Source organism: Cnephaeus nilssonii (assembly GCF_951640355.1).
Source record: "Cnephaeus nilssonii genome assembly, chromosome: 5".
Classification (NCBI taxonomy): domain Eukaryota; kingdom Metazoa; phylum Chordata; class Mammalia; order Chiroptera; family Vespertilionidae; genus Cnephaeus; species Cnephaeus nilssonii.
Window position 1 is genome coordinate 105632450 of NC_137076.1, and position 22042 is coordinate 105654491.

The window sequence follows — 22042 nt, forward strand, 5'->3', positions numbered from 1 at the left end:
AGCGCAGAAAACATTTTCTGAATCCAAAGGCTCATTTCATCCCATAAACCTTCACCAACCCCTAGTATACGCCAGGTACTGAGGTTACAGAGGTGAATGCGGCACAATGGTTAGAAACAATGGCGATGATAAGAGCTAACGTTTACTGAGCTGTTACTTTGTGCCAGGCACTAATCTAAGCACTTCACCTGCATTAACTCGTTTGACCCTCAGAGCAAACTAGTGAGGCAGCTACTGGCATTATCCCCCATCTTCCAAAAGAGGAAACTAACGTCCAAGGTCACAGAGGTGGTGAGTGGCAGAGGCAGGATTGAAGTCCAGACAATCGGGCTCCAAATCCACGCTCTTGACTGGCCCAATGAGGGCATCCTGAGTACTTACCAGGCCATTCTGTCACAAGCCTGGCCCTCTCCTTCTGGCTATCTGCCCCACTTCTGGAAAGAGCTGGGCTACAAGAAGAATTGACCGGGCCCAACCGTGCTGACCCGAAGCTTGGACTCCGGAGGGAGACACCTTGCTTTGAACTTCCAGCAGCACCCTTCTTTGGGCCCTATGTGTCCTGCAGTAACCTCTATGAGTTTCAGCTACTTCAGGATTAATAATACCACAGGGCAGCTATTAGGGTTGAAAGGGCAAATACGTGAAAACCACTTGAGCCCAGGGCCTGGCCCCAGCCCATCAGTAAGTGCTGTTGCCGTCACTGGGATCTTCTGTTGTTCGCAGAGCCTGGCACAAGGTGTGCCAGCGAACAGGGTAAACGTGCTTCCAGCTTCTCCTGCCCGCACCGCATTCTGTGACCTCGGAAGAGCAGCTGCACCTCGCTGAAAGGATGCAGCTAACGCTGTGCACCCAGCCCCGAACAAGCCCTGCTCCCAGCCAGCCTTCAGATGAATTGAGGATGTGGAACTCCCTTTATTTCTCCGCCCACGGAATCAGAGGGAGCCGGCGAGGGCTGAGGAGCGGGGGAGGGATGCAAGATGGCACGGCCCTCCCCCCCCCCCCCCCCCCCCCGAGTTCTGAGCCGGCAGAAGCACAACTGCGGTTCAAACTAGGCTGTGCCGCGCTGCGGGGTGCCGGCCCCCACCCCCGGGCTGCGCTCCGCCGGTGCCCTTGAGAAGTAAACACAGCTGCCGGAGGGCGAGCCCCTTCAGCCGTGGCTAATCCCGGGCCACGGAACGAGCAGGAACCCAGAGGTGCCCTGCGAGGCGACGTGTTTTCCAAAAACGTGGGCAAGTCCACAGAGCGCGGAGGGCGGGGACGGCGCAACGCAAATACAATCCGGCGTCGGAGGGAGTCCAGGCTGAGCGCACAGGCCGCTCCAGCCTCCCCAGCCGCCGCCTGCCCGGTGCGGCCGTGGCTCCACTGCCCTCTAGTGGCCACACAGGGACCGGGAGGCAGGTTTTAGCCCAAGGGCCGGTGCTGGAAGGATCACAGGGAAACCAGATCCCCTCTCCCCACCCTGCGGCCACTGGCCTAGGTCAGCCTCTCCTTCAGCTCTCCCACGCAGTCTCCCACAGCCCCTTCCTTTGTATTCATAAGCATCACAAAGCAACTACGGAATGCTGACTGCAGGCGCTGTGCTAAGCGATTACATACATTATCTCAGTGCACTCTTGCAACCTTCTTTGAAACTGGGTAGTATCTCATTTACAGATGAGGAAACTGAGGCTCGCATGGGTGAGAGGACTTGGCAGAGGCCATATTGCTGGCTACTGGGATCTAAAGTTTAAACACAACAGTGCCCTGGGCTGGGCCCATACACCTAACAGCTTCACCGGCGGCAGCAGCCCCTAGGAATCTGACAGAACCCCAACCCCCACTACAGGGTAGGGGACCAACACTCGGGATGGGACAGCCCTGTGTGCTTTCACTCACACCCCCAGGGCAGCGGTCGCCAGCCTTTCGGACCTCACGGACCACCAGTGGTCTGAGAGCCAGCGACCGCGGCCCCAGGGGACTCAGAGGTCCCTGCTGGAGATCTGCATTCCACCAACTCTCTCCCGGAATCCAGTGGCCACACCGCCCCAGGTGGCCTTCCGAATACACACTCCCAACTGCCTGAAGCTCTGAAACCCCCACTGACAGGCCTTGGGTCTAACTCCTTAGCACAGCATCGGGCCCCGTCACAGCTGTCCGTCTACCTCTCCAGCCCCACTCCTTCACTCCTCCCTTAAACCCCGGAAAGCAGGGGGTGGAGGGGAGTGAACCTAACTCTGCTCTAACACCCTCTGTTGTGAGCTCCCCCTGTGCTGAGCATCCAGGATGACACCCCCTGCCTGTGGGAAAATCAAACTGCCCAGACTGGGGAACCTGAAACTCGGAGAGGGTGAGGCCTGCCCACGTTTGTGCAGCCGGTAAGTGGCAAGACCAAGACCCTGGTACCATCGGACACCACTGCCCCCGGGCTTCCAGGCCAGATGGGGCCAAACTAGTTAGGGAGCTGGGCCGGGTCCCTTGCCTGTGGGCTCTGATATCTGAATGGGCATAGACTTCCCACATAGGTTCTGTCTTTATTTAATGGAACCAACAGGCCAGGGTCCAGCTGATTCCCCCCCCCAAAAAAGCCTTCTTGACCTCCTTCTCTGTGACCCTAATAATAATGGGACAGGAGTTTACAGAGGCCAAAGCACGGGCACTCCTGCACCATTTCTATGATACCCCGCCCCCCTTCTACAGACCAAGGGAACAGCAGGACTAGGGCAGTGGTTCTCAACCAGTTAGCTGTGAGAACGCCCTGGGGAGCGTGGCTGGGGTAGGGCTGAGGAAAACCACCTCCTGGGAAGGACCTGGGCTTTGGAGCCGCAGAGGTTTAGATCCTGCTCCTCCCGAGAGCGGCATCCCTGGAGCAAGGCTCGCGCCTCTAGGCCTGCTTCAGATCCGGGGGTTGAGGGCTACACCGCCTACCTCTGTGGGTCGCTGAGGGTGGAGTGAGGCCTCTACCTTTCTTCTCTGGTTTCTGCCCATCAGCATCTTTGCCAGAAAGCAGCAAACCCCAATTTTGATGGTTATCAGCCCTCTAAGATTCCCACCCTTTACCTCTTTCTCTGTGATTGTTAAGCCACGTCTAGACTAGGCTGAACCTTAACAGTTGGGATGTTGAACTCACGTACAGGACATAACACAGTGGAAGAACAAGGGTTTCAAACCTGAACCACCTGGCCCTGGGCAAGTTCCCTAACCTCCCTGAACCTCGGTTTTATCTGTAAAATGGGTCCAAGCACAGTCTAGTCTGACTTCTCCCTCGTTTACAGTGCCCAGCACTCAGAGGAAGCTCAGACGTCTGGTCACTCCAGCAATGATTCCTTCCTACCCAGAGGACAAGAGGGCTCCCCTTGCCCTGGCTGGTTTGGCTTGGGGGATAGAGCATCAGCCTGCGAACTGAAGGGTCCCAGGTTAAATTCCGGTCAAGGGCACATACGTGGGTTGTGGGCTGATCCCCAGTAGGGGGCATGCAGGAGGCAGCCAATCAATGATTCTCTCATCGTTGATATTTCTCTCTCTCCCCCTCTTCTTCCTCTCTGAAATCAATAAAAATATTTTTTTTTTTAAAAAAAAGAGGGCCTCCCCTCCACTAAGTATTGAGCATAGCCCTTCAGCCGCCACCCCAGGGATGCAGCCCATCATATACGTCCGACAAATCCTCACAGGCCTCCACGGTGATGCCCATTTCAGGAGGGACTTCCCTCCACGTTGACGCGAATCCCCGCTCTGGGAACCGCCAGTGCCCAGCCCCGTTCTCCTTTGGCCCTCAGGACATGTTGAGATCTTCTCGCAGATTCCTGGCTGTATCGCCATCGCCTGGCCTACATTCGAGTCTTACGAAGAAAGTAAAAGGAAACCAGGTGAATTGAGCAACATTTTCTTGGCAAAAACACGGTGGTCCCCGGGAGCCCCGATGACAGTCCAGCCAGGGCAAGTAGCACCCAGTGACTTCGTTGCTGTGACATTGCAGGTGAGGGCCATGTTTTCACACTCTGCCTGCTTCTCCAAAGGGGTGACGGGCTGAGATGCTGGGTGCCTTGAAGTTCAACAGCTGGTGGCTCCATGTCAGCAACAATTTCAAACATATAAACTGCTAGTAAATTGGTGATTACTGGATGACTAGTTCTCAATTTAGTATCCCTAAATGAAAATCAAGAGCCTTAGCTCTAGAAAAGGGTATTAGACAATGTGTTAAATACTCATTTTCTCCAAATTCCACCCTTCCCCCATCCTTTATTGTGCCAAATAAGATCAGCTTAGGAGACAATGAAAGGTAAGAAGGTAGAAAGGTTTATATCGCACTACAAATATGGCATAAACACCTGCACAATAATAGCTATTGATCGAACATCCACAATCTACCAGGCATTTAACATTTATCAACTCATTTAACCCTCGTAAGTTGTACAGTTATTATGAACGTCACAGAACTCAGCCGACGGCAGCTTATGGAAGTGACGTGACGTGGCCAGTCTCCCTGTTAGTGGTGGCAGAACAAGGAATTGGCCTGAGGTCTATCCTGCTCTTCCATGCTTACCAGGCGACTCTACCGACCAGTGCAGAATGAATCAGCCCGGAGCCTGACACCCTCCCTCCCTTCGTCTCCAACGCCATCTCCTATTCCATCTGACCATCTTCTCCACAGCCCAGGGCACTGTCAACACCTCGGCTTTGCTCCAAGCTGCAGCACCCTCACGTGTCCTCTGCCCTCTAGTCACGTTCTCTACTTGCTCTAGGTCCACTTTCCCCCACCCCATCCTTTCCCAGCAACCTCAGCAAACAAGAGCTTTACCCTCCCTGCCTCCTATTTCCGCCATTAGTGTACAGTTCTGACTGATGCTCCACTGTTCGCAGGCACCCATCCATCATGGGCTCAGACGGGAGCAGAAAACAGATCCAATCTCTCTCCTCTGACCTGTGCCATGCCCAGGGTGTGATGGACAGCTCTGTTCCCTTCACAGCACCAACTCCTGGAATGATTAACGTGGCTCCCTCAACTCTGGCATTTAGAGCCGAGAAAGCTGATGGACTGATGACTTGTCTCCGAGGCCGGCCCATGTTCTCATTAGAAGCTGCTCCTCGACGGGGAGGGAGGCATTAAGCATGCCAGGTGCTGAGGCAGACACCTCACAAATACTTCATCTCGTTTAATTATCCTAACAACCCAAAGACAAGAGGACTCGTCATCCCTCTGTGAATGAGGAAAGTGGGACAGATCAGGCACTGCCGGAGCGGAGACCCAATTCCGGTTCTGCTCAGGTAGGAAGCCAGCCTTAATCCCACCGCACCAGTGTCAGAGGGAGAACAGAAGGCAAGGCCTCACCCACACACAGGTATGTCTGAGTGTGCAATGCACTTCCATATGTATGACCTCTCTTCCCCTTCTGAAAAACAGGGCTTACCTTTCATTCCATTGATGGGCTCTTTTCCTTCCCAAGAGGGTAGACATTCCATGGTCCCTTTTGTGACTCAAATCCTTAGAGATTAGAACCCATCTTTGACACAGGAAAGAGATTAACCTTGTTTCTACCCCATTCCTGGTCATTTTCAATTGGACCCACCCATAATTACACCCCACCCACTCAGAACATACACATCACACACTGCTTTGCTCTGGGACCTTCTAGAATTGGCCTCTTTCTGATTCGCCTTGTGGTAGGCACTCCACACCTCAGTCCCTGACCTGGAGCGCAGAGCCTGCTCCTTGGTCTGACGGCCTCTGACCAGGACACCGTTCTAGCCTCCCACCACCACCGCCTGCTGCACAGCCTGACCCTAGACCAGTGAGGGTGAAGGGAACAACCGTCAAGGCGCGAGCGCACACACACACACACACACGCACACACACACACACACACACACACACACACACACGTCTCACACCAGCTTACCATTTGGCAGGTTGTCTCCTTCCTTGGACCTCATGCCCCGGAAAATCCAGGATCTCAGTAAAAGAGATGATAGTCTTAACTACCTATTTCTTAGCCTGACTTCCGGTCATCACAGCAATGGGTCACTGGCCCAGCACATGTGACATTCCCTGCCAAGTCAAGTCTAGATCAGGGCTGACCTCACCACCCGCTTCTGGTTTGCTGGTGTTTGGAGCAGTGACTATCTGACAGCCCTAGACTCACTGAGCAAGGAATGGCCACGTGAGCTTGTGAATGGCATCCTTCCTGCTCTCAACTAGAAACCTCACTCAGACCAGGTCTGGGACGAATCATGTCATTTCTCCACGAAGGAGCCCCTCCAGGACTCTGAAGCTAAATAGAAATGTCAGCAAGACCTTGACAGTCAGGGAAGGTGACCACGAGCTGGAGCTCTTTCTTCAGGGGTGTGTTTTCCTGACGCCACAGTGTCCATCCCCACTAGCTGAAAGCCACAAATCTCTTGTTGAAGTGCTGGGCGGCAGGGATCACTACTTCACAAAACCCAGGGGGAAAGTCCACATGGATGCAAGAGGAGGGAACCGGTCAAATATCAAGAATCTAGACTAAACTTGTAGCACCTGGCTCTAAGGCCAAGGGAGACATATGGAAAAACATGGCAGCAACCAGAGGAACGACAAGTAATTGCAAAATCAAGAAACAACGCAGCAAAGTTCACTCCAGTGACAGGAACACTGAACCTCTGACATGAGGTGGCATGCTGTTTGCAATTGAAAAGGTGGGGGCAGAGCCTGTGCTGGCAGCTGGAGGAAACACTACTGAGCCTGAAGACCGGATGCAACCAATCAGGCACTGACCCAGCCGACAGCTGACTGCCCAGAGCCTGGCTTACTCTTCTGTAAAATGGAAATGCGCGTGAAAACAGAATAGTCGCTGCAATAGAAGGCACCTCATCGCCCTCACTTCCTGAGTAACACTGAGTAACTTAAACTCCCCAATACCCAGCCTCAGTAGGCTCTCGCAACACTTGAGTAACAGCTGATGTTAAGTGCTCATTACAGTACCAGGCACCGAGGGAATGACCGGTAACTAAAAATGTCTAAGATTCATGGAGTGTATACTAGGGTAATACTGCCCAACACGGGCTGAGCACCTTGCATAATTATCTTGTCATACTTGACTTGTCTCCAAGATGTTTATAAAGCTACACGTTTTTACGTATAAATATGAGCACAGGAAAACTAGCATATACACTAAAATGCTGGGAATACGACTGGTCTTTTTGCTTACCTGCTTTTTCCAAAATTTTCTACAAATATCGCTTACTGAGGGATATTCCTACTTTTTATACTGAAATACATTCAAGTACAATAAAAATCAAGATCTTATCACCAGTAAGAACCCCTGCGTGAGCCATTTCTTTTGGAGGTCAGCGCTAACAGCAGCCTGGCTCTCCCTGAGGAGCTGCCATGTGCTTTTCTTTTTCATAAAAATTCACTGACTTATCCCTTCTTCACTTTGCCACCAGGAAGTGCAGAGTCAACATTTTAGTTCAATCGTTCAATTGACTCCTTATTCTTTGACTGTTTCTATTTTAATTTCTTCCTATTCTAATTTCCATTTCTTAACGAGTTTTTAATAACCTGATTTTGTAGTTCTTATTTGTATGTTACTACTTTTCCCAGTGTTTATCATAAATCTGAAGAGCGAGGCCAGGTAGACATACACAGACATGCAAACGACTGCTGACTCAAAGCACTGCTGCTGCCCACGCACTTCACATTCTGTCCTGCATTTCAGAGGTCTTGGGTTAGGACAGTGGTCGGCAAACCGCGGCTCGCGAGAGACATGCGGCTCGCAAGCCGCGGTTTGCCGCTCTGTTGACTGAGTTTGCCGACCACTGGGTTAGAACATTAAATAAGATTACCACCTTTAAATTCTAGAGATTTTTTTTAAATGAAAAACTGAAGTATCTTCCTGTAATAACATCATAATACCATAATTTAAATAAAGTCCTAGAAGTCTCACAATAAAAGTCAGTTTTATTATTCAATTCTCAAAATTATATGTATTTAATTATAAAAAAAAATTCCACCCCCAATATTCTTCTTTATTTTTTTAATTAATTGATTTTTGAGGGAGGGATGGGGGGAGAGAGGAAGGGAGGGAGGGAAACATCGATTTGCTGTTCCACTTATCTATGCATTTATTGGTTGCTTCCTGTATGTGCCCTGAACAGAGACCAAACCTGGCGTATTGGGGCAGCACGGCGCTCTAAGCAACGGAGCTACCTGGCTAGGGCCCCCAGCTCTCCCTTTCACCCCCCCCCCCCCAAACTAGGTAGTGTCCAAGCAGAAGCGAGTCCAATGAAGCCGCCCTATTCCCAAAAGCAGGACAGGAGATCCCCAGAGGACAAGGTATGCTGGTGTCATCACCCACACTGAGAGCCTCATGCCGGAGAGAAAGAAAAGGACCTGCTAACACAGCACACAAGAAGGCACTGGAATGGGAGGCCTGAAAAAAGACTTCTATAATTTACAGCAACGTACAGATACTGCAGGTGCCACCAGCTCGGAGAACAGACCAAACTGAGTGTAGTTCAGTCTGTCTCCCTTGTCAGGTCCTCCCAATCAGGAATCATTGGGAAGCCCAAACAGCTTCACAGTTCCTGCTTCCCGACTACTGTCATATTTGCCATCTTTGTCATCACAGGCAAATGCCAGCAGAGGCCTTTTGGGGTGCCAAGCCACAGTGAAGGTCGGGGACTCACACTGCACCTCCCATAGCTTGTCTCCTATAAAAATCAATATAGAGAAACCAATCAATACATTAGTAAGAGAACACACTCATTAAGTTCTTAGCTAAATTAACTCATTTAATCCACTTGATGGCCCCATGAGACAGACACAATCATTACCCCACTTTACAGAGAACTCGGAGGCGCAGAGAGGTCACAAGTCATTTTGGGGCAGAGCAGGTTCTGAATGCAGACCAGTTAACGCAAGAGCCTATGCTCTGACCCGGTCTGCACTCCGTGGGAAAGCAGTGAGCAGACGCTGATGGTCACTGAGTGTCCTATGAATCACATGGACTATACTTTATTTCCACAAAGTATAATGACAACCCAGCAAGACAGGTAATGGTTTTAACACCATTTTATACAGAAACGAGTGACTTAACAGGTAAATCACATCTCAAGGAAGCAACGGAGTCAACACATGAGGTCAACCTGTTCCCAGGCAGCAGATCCATCTACTAAATCTCAATGCCTTCTAGTAAGAGTAATACAAGCTCTTTTCCCCAAAACTGTATTCCTCCCACTTGCAGAAATTAAACATGATCTTCTAAAGCTGTTATTCCTTTAATCCTGCTTAACTTTTCCTCAACCTTAGGATTAAGATGAATATAGTAAAATTTACAGTGTGATGCCAATTTAAAAATGTAGAATACACTCAATTGTCTACTTCAAACTAGCCAACTATGGTACGTGAATTATGACTATAAAGCTGTTTCATATATACTTGTGTGTGGAAAGAGAAAGAAAGTGATGGGGGGAGGAAGAAGGAGGAGGGAAGAAGGAGGGAGGGAGGAGAGGAGGAGGGTGAGAGAGAAACTATTTCTGGGACAGCTGACCATTTTTCATGATGCGAGAATTGGCAGCCTACATCTGTGTCTGAGCAAAGTTCTGAGTTACAAAGACACAAAAATGGTTGCAAGGTGTGCTACTCCTCGTTCATTTCTCTTTACGCCTTTAACTCCATGTCATTTGATATGGGATTGATAAAAGATATTTATATAGTTATAGAAAACCAGAGTAGACATGAAAAAGCCTAAAATTTCCCAAATAACCATGTGGCTTCATAGACTTGAACACCTTCTTAGTTTATGGGAAGTTTAATCTTTGAATGATAAATCAGTGCTGTGAGGCTAACATTACTATCCCAGACCATCAAAGTTCCAATAGACTGATGCAATGTGTATGGGTGTGTCTGAAAAGCTGAAAATTAAGTGGACTATATTAAAATGAGCTTCAATTATATATGCTATCCTATATAATAAAGATGTAATATGCAAATGGTTGTTACATCGTGAAGCGTAACAACAGACCGCGTAAGGACCAGATCATGTATCACATGTATTTCATTAGTATCACAACTTATTTCATTAGTCCAGGAGGGTGGAGCAGCGAGCTACAAGCGGGCAGCAGAGAGCTACAGGAGGGTGGGGCAGCAGGCGGCAGAGAGCTACAGGAGGGTAGCAGCGAGCTAGAGCTACTGGCTACAAGCAGGCGGCAGAGAGCTATAGGAGGGGACAGGGCAGCAAGCTATGAGAGGGGAGGCAGGGGGAGCTACAGGAGGGCGGGGCAGCAGGCGGAGAGCTACTGGAGGGCGGCAGCGAGCTACTGGCGCACGGATTCGTGCACAAGGCTACTAGTCATATATAATATGATATATGGTTGAGCATGTACATATGAACTAGGAGGGCACATGCCAGGTAGCAGGCTCGATCCCCAATGTGGGGCATTCAGGAGGCAGCTGATCAATGATTCTCTCTCATCGTTGATGTTTCTATCTCTCTCTCCCTCTCCCTTCCTCTCTGAAATTAATAAAAAAATACTTTATAGTTACATATTTATATATATTTACATATAAAAAATATATACATATATGTGAGATACAAAATTATATCTAACATATGATTCCAACAACAGAAAAAATACATATGCATGTAGGAGGAAAAGAAAGACGAGAAGGATAAATGCTAACATGTTAGCAATGATTACCTCTAAATTATGGACTTACATGTGCCTGTTAATTGCCCCTTTATATCTGTTAGCATTTTCCAAATATTCTATAATGAACATGTATTACTCTTATTTTACAAACTACTATATGAAGACGTGCTTTACTGCATAAAATTCAAACAGGTCAAGGGTACAGAGCAGCACCATACAACAAACATGTCTGTATAGACACATTCTCTATCTGCACTGAACAATACAGCTCCCACTGGCCACAGGGGGCTACTGAGTCCCTGCAATGTGCCTAGGGTGACTGAGGAACTGAATTTTTAATTTTGTTTAACTGGTTTCAGTAATAATCGGTAATTTAAATTTATTCTTTTTTTCTATTTAAGTCTTCCCTTAATCTTATAAGTCTGAGATAAGTTCTAAATGTTTTCCTACCAACTTCACTTTATTTTCTTTACCTAAATGGGAACATATCATATGCATGGCTGACTACTTGCTTTGCTCATTCATCATTCAGTACTATGCCTCACACATCTTCCATTTCTCCTGGCACACTGTAATATGGATGTATCACAACTTATTTCATTAGTCCATCATCATGAAGTTAGACTGTTTCCCATTTGTGTATAAAAATGCTCTAAAATAATAGAATTTTGCTTTGTTTTAATATCTTGCTTTTAATTAATTGAGGTTATCGAGAAAATTTCTGTTTAAAATCCAACATGTTTAAAAGTATTTGTCTAAATACTGTATGTCAACTATAACTAAAAAGTAAATTTAAAAATAATAATCTCAGAAAAAGATACTTGTTGAAGTGTTTAGAAAAAGTTAATACAGCTAAATTCAATATATTCCTGAAAGAGTACTGTGAATTAAATTGTATTTTACGTATATTAGGTAAGGTAGAAAATTAAAAGAAACTTGCACAAAGACGGCATGGGAAAAACAAGTACACACACACACACTGATGCTAAGAGCAAAACTGCAGTGATTTTTTTGTACGGTGGTTTGGTCCTTCACAAAATGTGACCGCCTAGGACTCAGCAATCCACTTCAATGGTTTACCCAAAAGGAGGATCATATAAGTAAAATGAAGTACATCAAGGACACTCATCACGCACAGCATTATTGGTAACGGTGCAACAATTAGAAGCCACCTGATAGCATACAGAATGAGACAGTATGCAGAATGAAATTCTAACCCCATCAAAGCGGCAGTGAGCTCAGCAGCCACTGCACTAAGAAGCTGTAACAGTCTGCAGGTGAGGCGGGGCCCCAGAGTAACAGGTGAGTACCCCAGCATCACAGGAGCTGCATGTCCGGGTGTCTGGACCATGTTCCCCATGATGTTACCAACAGTGGCATTCTTTAAATCGTGGAATTTCAAGTTTTTTACTACTTCTCTGAAGTTTTCTACATAGTTTTAATTCTTTTACTAAAATATCTTGTATTTCCAAAATAATACAGCTACTTTAAAAAATAAAACTGAGGAAATTCTTTTATAAAATGATTACACTCCTCCCATTTTTCTATTTGCAAGTTCTGTTTTGCTATTTTTAAAGCACATCGCACCTACTTTGATAATTCCTTAAAGTACAAATATACATATATATGTATATGCACACATATATATTCACATACAGGCAAAAGATAAAAATAAATATATTATAATGCTAAAAAGAGGTAGCAATTAAATAATGGGACCACAGGTCCTACCTTCCTGTATTGTAAATTTTTCATTACAATGAAAGAATTAAAAGTTAATAAAATACATCGCTTCTCGGCCTTTTGGCTAAGATCAAGTGTAAAAGTTAATAAAATACAAAATATTTTCCTAAATCACTTTCCTTCAGATCTGCCCCTGCCTTTCCTAACTCTTTGCTCCCTCATTACCTGACTGTAACAGTCGTAATAAATGAACTTGTCTTAAGGAGACAAATTCATTGATGCTAATACTGATGAAGGAGTAATGTGCAGAAATGAAAACACATGACAGGAGAAGTCCTGATGGCCAGAGATGAAGGTACAGAAGGTTCTTGTTAAGATAGGAAGGTTTTAGTCACCTGTCTCTACTTCAGCAATGTCAATAAAATGATCTTCTGATGCTGAAGCCAGCATTTTCCCATCGTGGCTGAAACTGAGGGTCCTCACAGGCCAATCCAGCCTAAGGAGAAAGTAGACAAAGAAGAGTAGACAAAGGAGAAATTAGAATAACCCAATGATTCCCTATGCTGATGTAAAGTTCAGCATAGGGAATATAGTCAATAATCCTATATAATAAAAGGCTAATATGCAAATCGATGGAATGGCAGAAGGAACAGTCGCTATGACGTGCACTGACCACCAGGGGGCAGACGCTCAACGCAGGAGCTGCCCCTGGTGGTCAGTGCGCTCCCACAGGGGGAGCGCCACTCAGTCAGAAGCCAGGCTCATGGCTGGCGAGTGCAGCGGTGGTAGCGGGAGCCTCTCCTGCCTCCGTGGCAGCGCTAAGAATGTCCAGCTGATGGTTTAGGCCCGCTTCCTAGGAGGAGCAGGCATAAGCTGTCAGTCGGACATCCCCCGAGGGCTCCCGGACTGCGAGAGGACGCAGGCCAGGCTGAGGGACCCCCTCCCCAAGTGCACGAATTCCGTGCACCGAGCCTCTAGTATTTTAATAACTAAGTATGGTGTCAGGGGGTACTAGACTTATCAGGGAGAACACTTTGTAAGTTCTATAAATATGTAACCATTATGCTATATACCTGAAACTAATAATATTGAATGTTAACTGTAATTGAAAAAGATTTTAAATAACCCAATAAGAAGGCACAATTTCACCCAAAATGAAATAAAATATCCCACAAGGCACGTGCTGGCAGAGTCGCTTACCTGGAAAAGCACCGCACACACACTAATTCATCCACATCCCAGAGGCTGACCAAAGCATCTGCACTTCCTGTGGCAAAGTACTTCCCCATGGGGTCAAACTTGATACAGATGCAGTTAGAAGGATGGGCATTGATGGACTGCACAGGCTTCAGCTCTGGGTAGCTGCAAAACAAGACAGATAGCAATCAAACTGTGCCAGGAGGACTGTGATGCTAAAATAATAATAGGAGACACTGAAGAGGAAAACCAAAGACAACAGAATGTCAAAGACTGTATTCAAGAAAGCTTTCCTTAAATACAGATTTCAAACAACATACTGAAACCACACACCACACACCTGAGAATATAAACCTAGATGTGACACAGAGGTAAAACTACTGGATTGAAAGAAAAAGAAAATTCAGTTATTATTAGACCCTTTTGCCAGTAACACTTTATGCCAAAAGAAAACATAACACAAGCAAGGATTTTTATAGCTAGCGAGACTGATTATCCTATATAATAAAAGCCTAATATGCAAATTGACCAAACGGCAGAACAACCAGTCACTATGACGTGCACTAACCACCAGGGGGCAGACACTCAACGCAGGAGCTGCCCCCAGCCTGCAGACCAGCCAAGGTAGGTGCAAGTGGGGGCCCCAATCGCCCCGCCAGTCACCCCACAGATCGGCCCTGATCACCAGCTAGGCCTAGGGCCCCTACCCATGCACGAATTCGTGCACCGGGCCTCTAGTCAATTATAAAAAGTTCAAATAAGCACAATAATAAAACATCTGTAAGTTTCATAAGTATATGTTATAAGTATGAACTCAGGGAATACTGTTCCCATGAACCATTCCTGAGGAATCTAAACTAGAGAATGAGCTTTGACAATCCAAATGACTAGATTTATCAACATAGTGCTGGTGATGAGCATTACATACAGTTTCTTGTAGAAACTACACATGGTTAAAAGGCCAGGTATAATATGAAATGGCTCTATACTCTAACAATCTATAGTATTACTATTTTTTTTAATAGAGGAAGAATGAGGAAAGCACATACAAAAAGCAAAATTTACTGTTTTAAGTAGTTACATTGGTGGTGGTGGTTATTGAGACAACTGTATGTATAGTGTGGGATAAAGGTAATAAGCAACCATGGAGCATTCTAATTCTATAATCCCCTGCATCTTTGAGAACCAGGATACTCTGGAAGGAAAGAGATTCGTAATACAGAAGAGCTTTAGTAAAATTCCTGTAGTCCTGAATTTTAATTGGAAATCATCAGTATGAATTCCTAATTTTATCATTAAAAAAAATTACTTAAATACCGAAGTCCATAATGATTCATTAAAACACACACACACACACACACACACACACACACACACACACAACACTCTAGCTGGTCATATTTGAAGGTGATAGGGAACTAATTCATTACCCAATGATAAAGGGAAAGAATCAAGCATGTATCCTATCTTTCCTAAATGAACTATATTCCTGAGTAACCAAATAGTAGGTGAGAGGACGTGTCTCATATTCCTACAAATAAATAAGCATTATGAGACCAGCACAATCCAGGCTAGGAGAATCTCTTCTGGTTTTTCAATAGCTAAGCCATAACTAAAAGAAAGGGATGGAGGGGGACCTTCTAGGTGAACAGACTTAGAGACTTACCAAACTTTTTAAATGGGCAAAGGCTAGAATACCTAGAGATACAGACTTGGTAGCTAAAACTATAAATAACGATAAAACTCAAGACAGTGTTTACTTTTCAGGAGAGTGGGTTATGATTAGGATAATGCGTATGGACTTACTTCTGATATGGCCGGCAAAGTACTATTCCTTGACCTAAGTGGGGTTACACAGGTGTAATGCATATAATTGTTCATTAAGCTATACACTTGTTTTACATGGTTTTCCATATCTGTTTTACTTTCTAATAAAAAGGCTTTGAAAGTAAATTATAGAATCCCCACTGCCTACAGAATAAAATTCAAGTTACCAAGTACAGAAATCCAGGCCTTTTGCGATCTGGTCCCAAATCATACTTCAACTTTATCTTGCCATGTTCAGACCCTCTTTTTAATACCTTAACTGCCACCACTCTCAGCAACCCTGACCTACCAACTACTCTCCAAATAAGCCATGCTCATTCACACCTGCTTTGTCAACTGTGCAGTTCCCTTTCTCTCATTCTTAAAATTCTACGCAGCTTTCAAAGTCAAACTCAGAAGCTGCCTCCTTCAACCCCCAACTCCAGTTTCTTTCCTCGCGATTCCAGAGCAAACCCAGCCTCTCTGAGGTAAAACCTGCTTCCCTCTGCCTTGCATTGCTCACCCAGGACAGCAGGAAGAACAGCACCAGAAGGACCTGAATTCCAATTCCACCATTTCATTCGTTTAGAGAGCAAATAGTTACTGAAATCCTTACTATGTGTAGCAGGGACTGGGCTAGGCATTTGGGATTCAACAGTAAACAAGTTAACCACAGTCTCTACCCTCACGGAACTTAAGTCTAATGGAGGATACTGACAAGTAAACATGCAATTAGAATGTAAAATGAGAAATGGTTCCAAAAGGAAGTACATCACATAAGCCTCTGACCTGGAGGAGGGAGGGGTGTGAGATGGCGTCCTTGCAGTGAATGTCATATATTGTAGCTGAGACTTTAAGGGTACAAATTAGCCACAATTCGAGGTGCATCCAGTTCTAGTGCTCACCAGCTGACCTGTGACTCTGAACCCCAGATCCTTACCTATCAAATGGGAAGCACACCATCAACCCGCTAGAATTTCTGTGAGGACCCAGCAAAACATAAGGTGCCCGGCTCAACAGAGGTTAGGGTTCTTTATTACAATGTGTCCCTTAAGCTCCTTCAGGACAGACTCACACCTAATCCTTCTCAGCAACCACCAGCGCCCCCAGCTGTTACAGACGGGACAGTTCCCTAAGCTAGAAGCCTCTCACCTGAGGATGTTGATACAACCATTGCCATTTGTCAGGAAGAACATGTTATTGTCATTGTTCCAGGAGATTTCATTGACCTCAAACTTGAACTGCTCCTCCGCTTTCGAACGGTGTGTCTTGGCATCAATGAAGGTCACCACATCATCCTTGTTGCCTACGGCGATGGTCTGCCCATCAGGACTCCAACAGATATTAATGTTCTCCCCTAGAAAACCAGATATAATCAGTAAGATCATCTGTTTGCCCAGAATCCTCAAGAAGTTTATTTTGTTATCCTAGAAAGAAGGCCAGAGTTATCTCCAGAGTTCATTCATTAAGGTCATGTCAACGTAAGGGAACGAGCACCTAAGAATCAGCAACTATGAGCAGGGCACATTCATCTACAAACTTCCCCATGTGGGCCTCACAATACTGTCTTTATTAGCAATTCATTATCCCTATTTCACAGATGAAGAAATGGAAGAGAGATGAGCCAAACTGTCAAAGCTAGAAGAGCCACTAGATTTGGCTCCAAACCTCTTATTCTCTTACACCAGAATTTCCCAAATTCAAGTCATTCACATGCCACTTTCACAATTTTTATCCTAATCATGTAATAGCTATACTTTTCTTTAAAACTGACTCAAAAAATTTAATTTAGCTTTAATTTAGCAATAATTTCGATGAGCTGGTTCTTTTTCTAATAGGCATTATTTTATATATATATATGTATATGTATATGTATATGTATATATGTATATATAACCGATTTTTAATGATCATCCACTTATGCATCATAGGGAAATGACTACATCATCCCACCTACAGGTATGAACACATCAATTAAAAATCTCATCAACTTTACCAATTCTCTAAGATGCATTTTTTTTCATATTTTATTATCTAGGATGCATCTTAAAATGCATCGAATGAATATCAAAATTTTTGGTATACATTGTTATCTGGAAGCTTTATTTCCTTTCCTAATGGCACTTAAAATATTGGTGTATCTTCTAATCAATATCTTAATCAAAAAAACATGGTAAATTACCTCAAGGTTTACAGGACAACACTGGTGAATAACAGAGTCTATAAAGGCACATGTCATTTTCTTCCAGACCCCCAAGACCATCCAAGCTTCAGCCATCCTAGCTTATGAGCAGTTTTCCAAATGCTCCATGCCTTTGCACATGCTGCTTGTCCTCCCTTCCCATCGCATCGACCGCTATATTCCTATGGCTACTCTAAGAGTCTGCTCAAATTCTCTGAGACCCTCCCTGTCTCCCCCAGGCAGACCTCAGCATTTCCATTCTGGGTACCCACTATAATATAGACATCTCCATTCTACGACGAACCATGTCATATTTTGTTAGATGATTTTTATTTTTATTTTTATGCACTAAACTGATGTCCTTGGAGCTCAGGATGTCCCATAACTAGCACCAGGCCAGGCACAAAAAAGGTATTTGAAATATGCTTGTTGAATGAATGTAAGTAACGTATCTTCCCATTGCCCCCTCTCTGAAGTCACCTTTAGTGTTCACAGTAGCGATGCATTTGGTAGTCCTCACATCCCAGATGCGGATGGTTTTGTCTCCAGACGCTGTGACGAAGAGGTCAGGGTTACTTGGATGCCAACACAGCTGGTCCACACTATCGCCATGTCCACGATAATTGTTTTCTTTGACCTGAAAGAACAAACTCCAGGTGTCACGTCACACATGTGTACCTGCCAAACGTGACTCCTTAACCTTATTCACGCGTAACTCCTTAACCTCACGCGTAACTCCTTAACCTTCTCGGACCAACAAAAATTTAGAAAATTAAAGTGAGCCCCGTTCTTCTAAGTCTCTTCCCCAAAACTCTTCCCAAATCCCCATTCCCTTCCGCCCCAATCACCCTGAACCACGTGAGGCTGGTTTCCACATCAACACCATTACTTCTGCCGGTCCCGGCCTGCCTCCTCTCTGGTTGGCCACCTTCCTCTGCCGCCCAGGGTCCCAGCGCGTCTGCTCCTTCCCACGGAGGCCTACCAGTCAAAGGGGCCTCTCACCGGACAGGGACCCCACAACAGCCCCCACACACACTCCTCACCCCACATACCCTTCCTACCACTCCCACACCGCTCCTCACCTGCCCCACCCACCCTGCACCTGTCTGCACCCTCCCACCTCCACTCCGCTCCGCGCATCTTCACCCCGTCTTCCTCCCCACCACACCCCTCCTCGCCCCTTACCACCCCGTCTTCCTCCCCACCACACCCCTCCTCACCCCTTACCACCCCGTCTTCCTCTCCTCCACACCCCTCCTCGCCTTACCACCCCGTCTTCCTCTCCTCCACACCCCTCCTCGCCTTACCACCCCGTCTTCCTCTCCTCCACACCCCTCCTCGCCCCTTACCACCCCGTCTTCCTCTCCTCCACACCCCTCCTCGCCTTACCACCCCGTCTTCCTCTCCTCCACACCCCTCCTCACCTTACCACCCGGTCTTCCTCCCCACCACACACCTCCTCACCTTACCACCCCGTCTTCCTCTCCACCACACCCCTCCTCACCTTACCACCCGGTCTTCCTCCCCACCACACACCTCCTCACCTTACCACCCCGTCTTCCTCTCCTCCACACCCCTCCTCGCCCCTTACCACCCCGTCTTCCTCTCCTCCACACCCCTCCTCACCTTACCACCCCGTCTTCCTCTCCTCCACACCCCTCCTCACCTTACCACCCCGTCTTCCTCTCCTCCACACCCCTCCTCGCCCCTTACCACCCCGTCTTCCTCCCCACCACACCCCTCCTCGCCCCTTACCACCCCGTCTTCCTCCCCACCACACCCCTCCTCGCCCCTTACCACCCCGTCTTCCTCTCCTCCACACCCCTCCTCACCTTACCACCCCGTCTTCCTCCCCACCACACCCCTCCTCACCTTACCACCCCGTCTTCCTCCCCACCACACCCCTCCTCGCCCCTTACCACCCCGTCTTCCTCCCCACCACACCCCTCCTCGCCCCTTACCACCCCGTCTTCCTCCCCACCACACCCCTCCTCACCCCTTACCACCCCGTCTTCCTCTCCTCCACACCCCTCCTCACCTTACCACCCCGTCTTCCTCTCCTCCACACCCCTCCTCACCTTACCACCCCGTCTTCCTCTCCTCCACACCCCTCCTCGCCCCTTACCACCCCGTCTTCCTCTCCTCCACACCCCTCCTCGCCCCTTACCACCCCGTCTTCCTCCCCACCACACCCCTCCTCGCCCCTTACCACCCCGTCTTCCTCTCCTCCACACCCCTCCTCACCTTACCACCCCGTCTTCCTCTCCTCCACACCCCTCCTCACCTTACCACCCCGTCTTCCTCTCCTCCACACCCCTCCTCACCTTACCACCCCGTCTTCCTCTCCTCCACACCCCTCCTCACCTTACCACCCCGTCTTCCTCTCCTCCACACCCCTCCTCACCCCTTACCACCCCGTCTTCCTCTCCTCCACACCCCTCCTCGCCCCTTACCACCCCGTCTTCCTCCCCACCACACCCCTCCTCGCCCCTTACCACCCCGTCTTCCTCTCCTCCACACCCCTCCTCACCTTACCACCCCGTCTTCCTCCCCACCACACCCCTCCTCACCTTACCACCTGGTCTTCCTCCCCACCACACCCCTCCTCACCTTACCACCCCGTCTTCCTCTCCTCCACACCCCTCCTCACCTTACCACCCCGTCTTCCTCTCCTCCACACCCCTCCTCGCCCCTTACCACCCCGTCTTCCTCTCCTCCACACCCCTCCTCACCTTACCACCCCGTCTTCCTCCCCACCACACCCCTCCTCACCTTACCACCCCGTCTTCCTCCCCACCACACCCCTCCTCACCTTACCACCCCGTCTTCCTCCCCACCACACCCCTCCTCACCTTACCACCTGGTCTTCCTCTCCTCCACACCCCTCCTCACCTTACCACCCCGTCTTCCTCCCCACCACACCCCTCCTCACCTTACCACCCCGTCTTCCTCTCCACCACACCCCTCCTCACCTTACCACCCCGTCTTCCTCTCCTCCACACCCCTCCTCGCCCCTTACCACCCCGTCTTCCTCTCCTCCACACCCCTCCTCACCTTACCACCTGGTCTTCCTCTCCTCCACACCCCTCCTCACCTTACCACCCCGTCTTCCTCTCCTCCACACCCCTCCTCACCTTACCACCCCGTCTTCCTCTCCTCCACACCCCTCCTCACCTTACCACCCCGTCTTCCTCTCCACCACCCTCCTCCTCGCCCCTTACCACCCCAGCGCGTGCCCCCGACACCCCCACTCCTCTCTCTCGCACCGCACACACCGCTCCCCCGTCCCTGCCTACCCTCTCCCCTCGAGCCCCTCCCGGCCCTTCTCCCTGGCCTGTGCCGGGCCCTGGCAGCTCACCAACCGGTCCTTCTCCAGCAAGAAGACGCTGGCCGTCTTGTCGAAGGACCCCGAGGCCAGACGACGCCCGTCGCAGCTCCAGGCCACCGAGTGCACCTTCGCGCTGTGCGCCGGGAACTCGCGCGTCTTGCTGTGGCCCCGGAACAGCTCCTGCATGCCCAGCACGTAGCGCGTCGGGCCGCTGCTCATGGAGCACCAGTGGGCCATGGAGCCGGGGCCGCTCTGGCCCAGCGCCGAGGGCCCCATGGCCGCCGCGGGTACCGCCATGCCGAGCTCCCGCACCGCCGCGCCGACCCCGCAGCCTCAGCCCAGTCGGTCCCGCCGCGGTCCCGGCCTCAGTCCAATCAGTCCTGCCGCCGCCGCCGCACGCATGCGCTCGGAAGTGCGGCGTCTCTGCCGCGCAGCCGCACTGTGGCCCACCGGAAAAGGACTACAAATCCCGCCGTGCAGCGCGCGCGCCCGCTGGTGCCTTTTCAAACAGTCATGATTCCGCTTTAAATGTACTGCAAAGTGAACGATTCCGAGGTTTTTAGGATTCCTATTTCCCCCTTATCTACTTCTGGGTAGGGAACATTTATATCCGTATTTAATCGAAAACGGAAACCAACGTTATCCTAAACCTCGGTTCCTCGTCAGTAAAATACCTTTTTTCTAGAGTTGCTGCTCATCCCTCAGCCCCCTCCCTTAGAGCTGAAAGCCCTTAACTTCTTGCTCGTTCCAGTAAAGACTAGGGGGTTTGGGAGAGGGGTTATTGAGAAGGGGTCTGGAGATTTGCTTAAATAAACAAATTCTTTGTTTTCAAAAGATACTATATTGTTTAAAGTATTACAAATAGTAGTATATTAAACAATAAAAATATATCAAAAAATATACTATATGCACATGATTATATAAGCAATAAATAAATAAATAAAGATACAGAGTAAAGTCCTTATTCCCCACCCTTCACACCCCTACCTTAACCTACAGATCCAGCAGTTTTGAGCTGAAGAAAACAGTAGTGAGCTGTCAGCAACAGGCAAGACCATGGAGAAGGGCTGTGGACTAGGAGGGTTTTGGGTTGGTGATGAGGTGGCTGGAAATGTGTTTAAAAACACATCTTTTGTGAATTTACAATAATCTCAAAAAGTTGAAAACGATATTTTAAAGATAACACATACAAATGTAAGATAACTTGGTAACAAATTTAAAAGTACAAAAATAGAGTGAAA

The 22042-nt window shown here is 48.0% G+C and overlaps 1 protein-coding gene across 1 annotated transcript; it reads right to left on the bottom strand.

Annotated features, from left to right (window-relative positions):
- Positions 1–7892: 7892 nt before the first annotated feature.
- THOC3 (THO complex subunit 3) lies at positions 7893–21194 on the bottom strand. The gene is made up of 6 exons (XM_079773295.1): positions 20832–21194; positions 17954–18110; positions 16444–16648; positions 13489–13650; positions 12684–12784; positions 7893–8664 (listed from the first exon to the last, which is right to left on the bottom strand). Exons 1-6 carry the CDS (start codon positions 21096–21098, stop codon positions 8501–8503), a joined length of 1056 nt encoding a protein of 351 aa, XP_079629421.1. The 5' UTR covers positions 21099–21194; the 3' UTR covers positions 7893–8500.
- Positions 21195–22042: the final 848 nt, after the last annotated feature.

Excerpts from the sequence above, each read along its gene's own strand:
- THOC3 (XM_079773295.1), bottom strand. The coding sequence starts at position 21,098 with ATGGCGGTACCCGCGGCGGCCATGGGGCCCTCGGCGCTGGGCCAGAGC. Across the intron at positions 13,651-16,443 it reads GGTTGTATCAACATCCTCAG|CTACCCAGAGCTGAAGCCTG; the intron begins GTGAGAGGCTTC and ends CTTGTTTTGCAG. Across the intron at positions 8,665-12,683 it reads CATTGCTGAAGTAGAGACAG|GAGACAAGCTATGGGAGGTG; the intron begins GTGACTAAAACC and ends TGATTTTTATAG.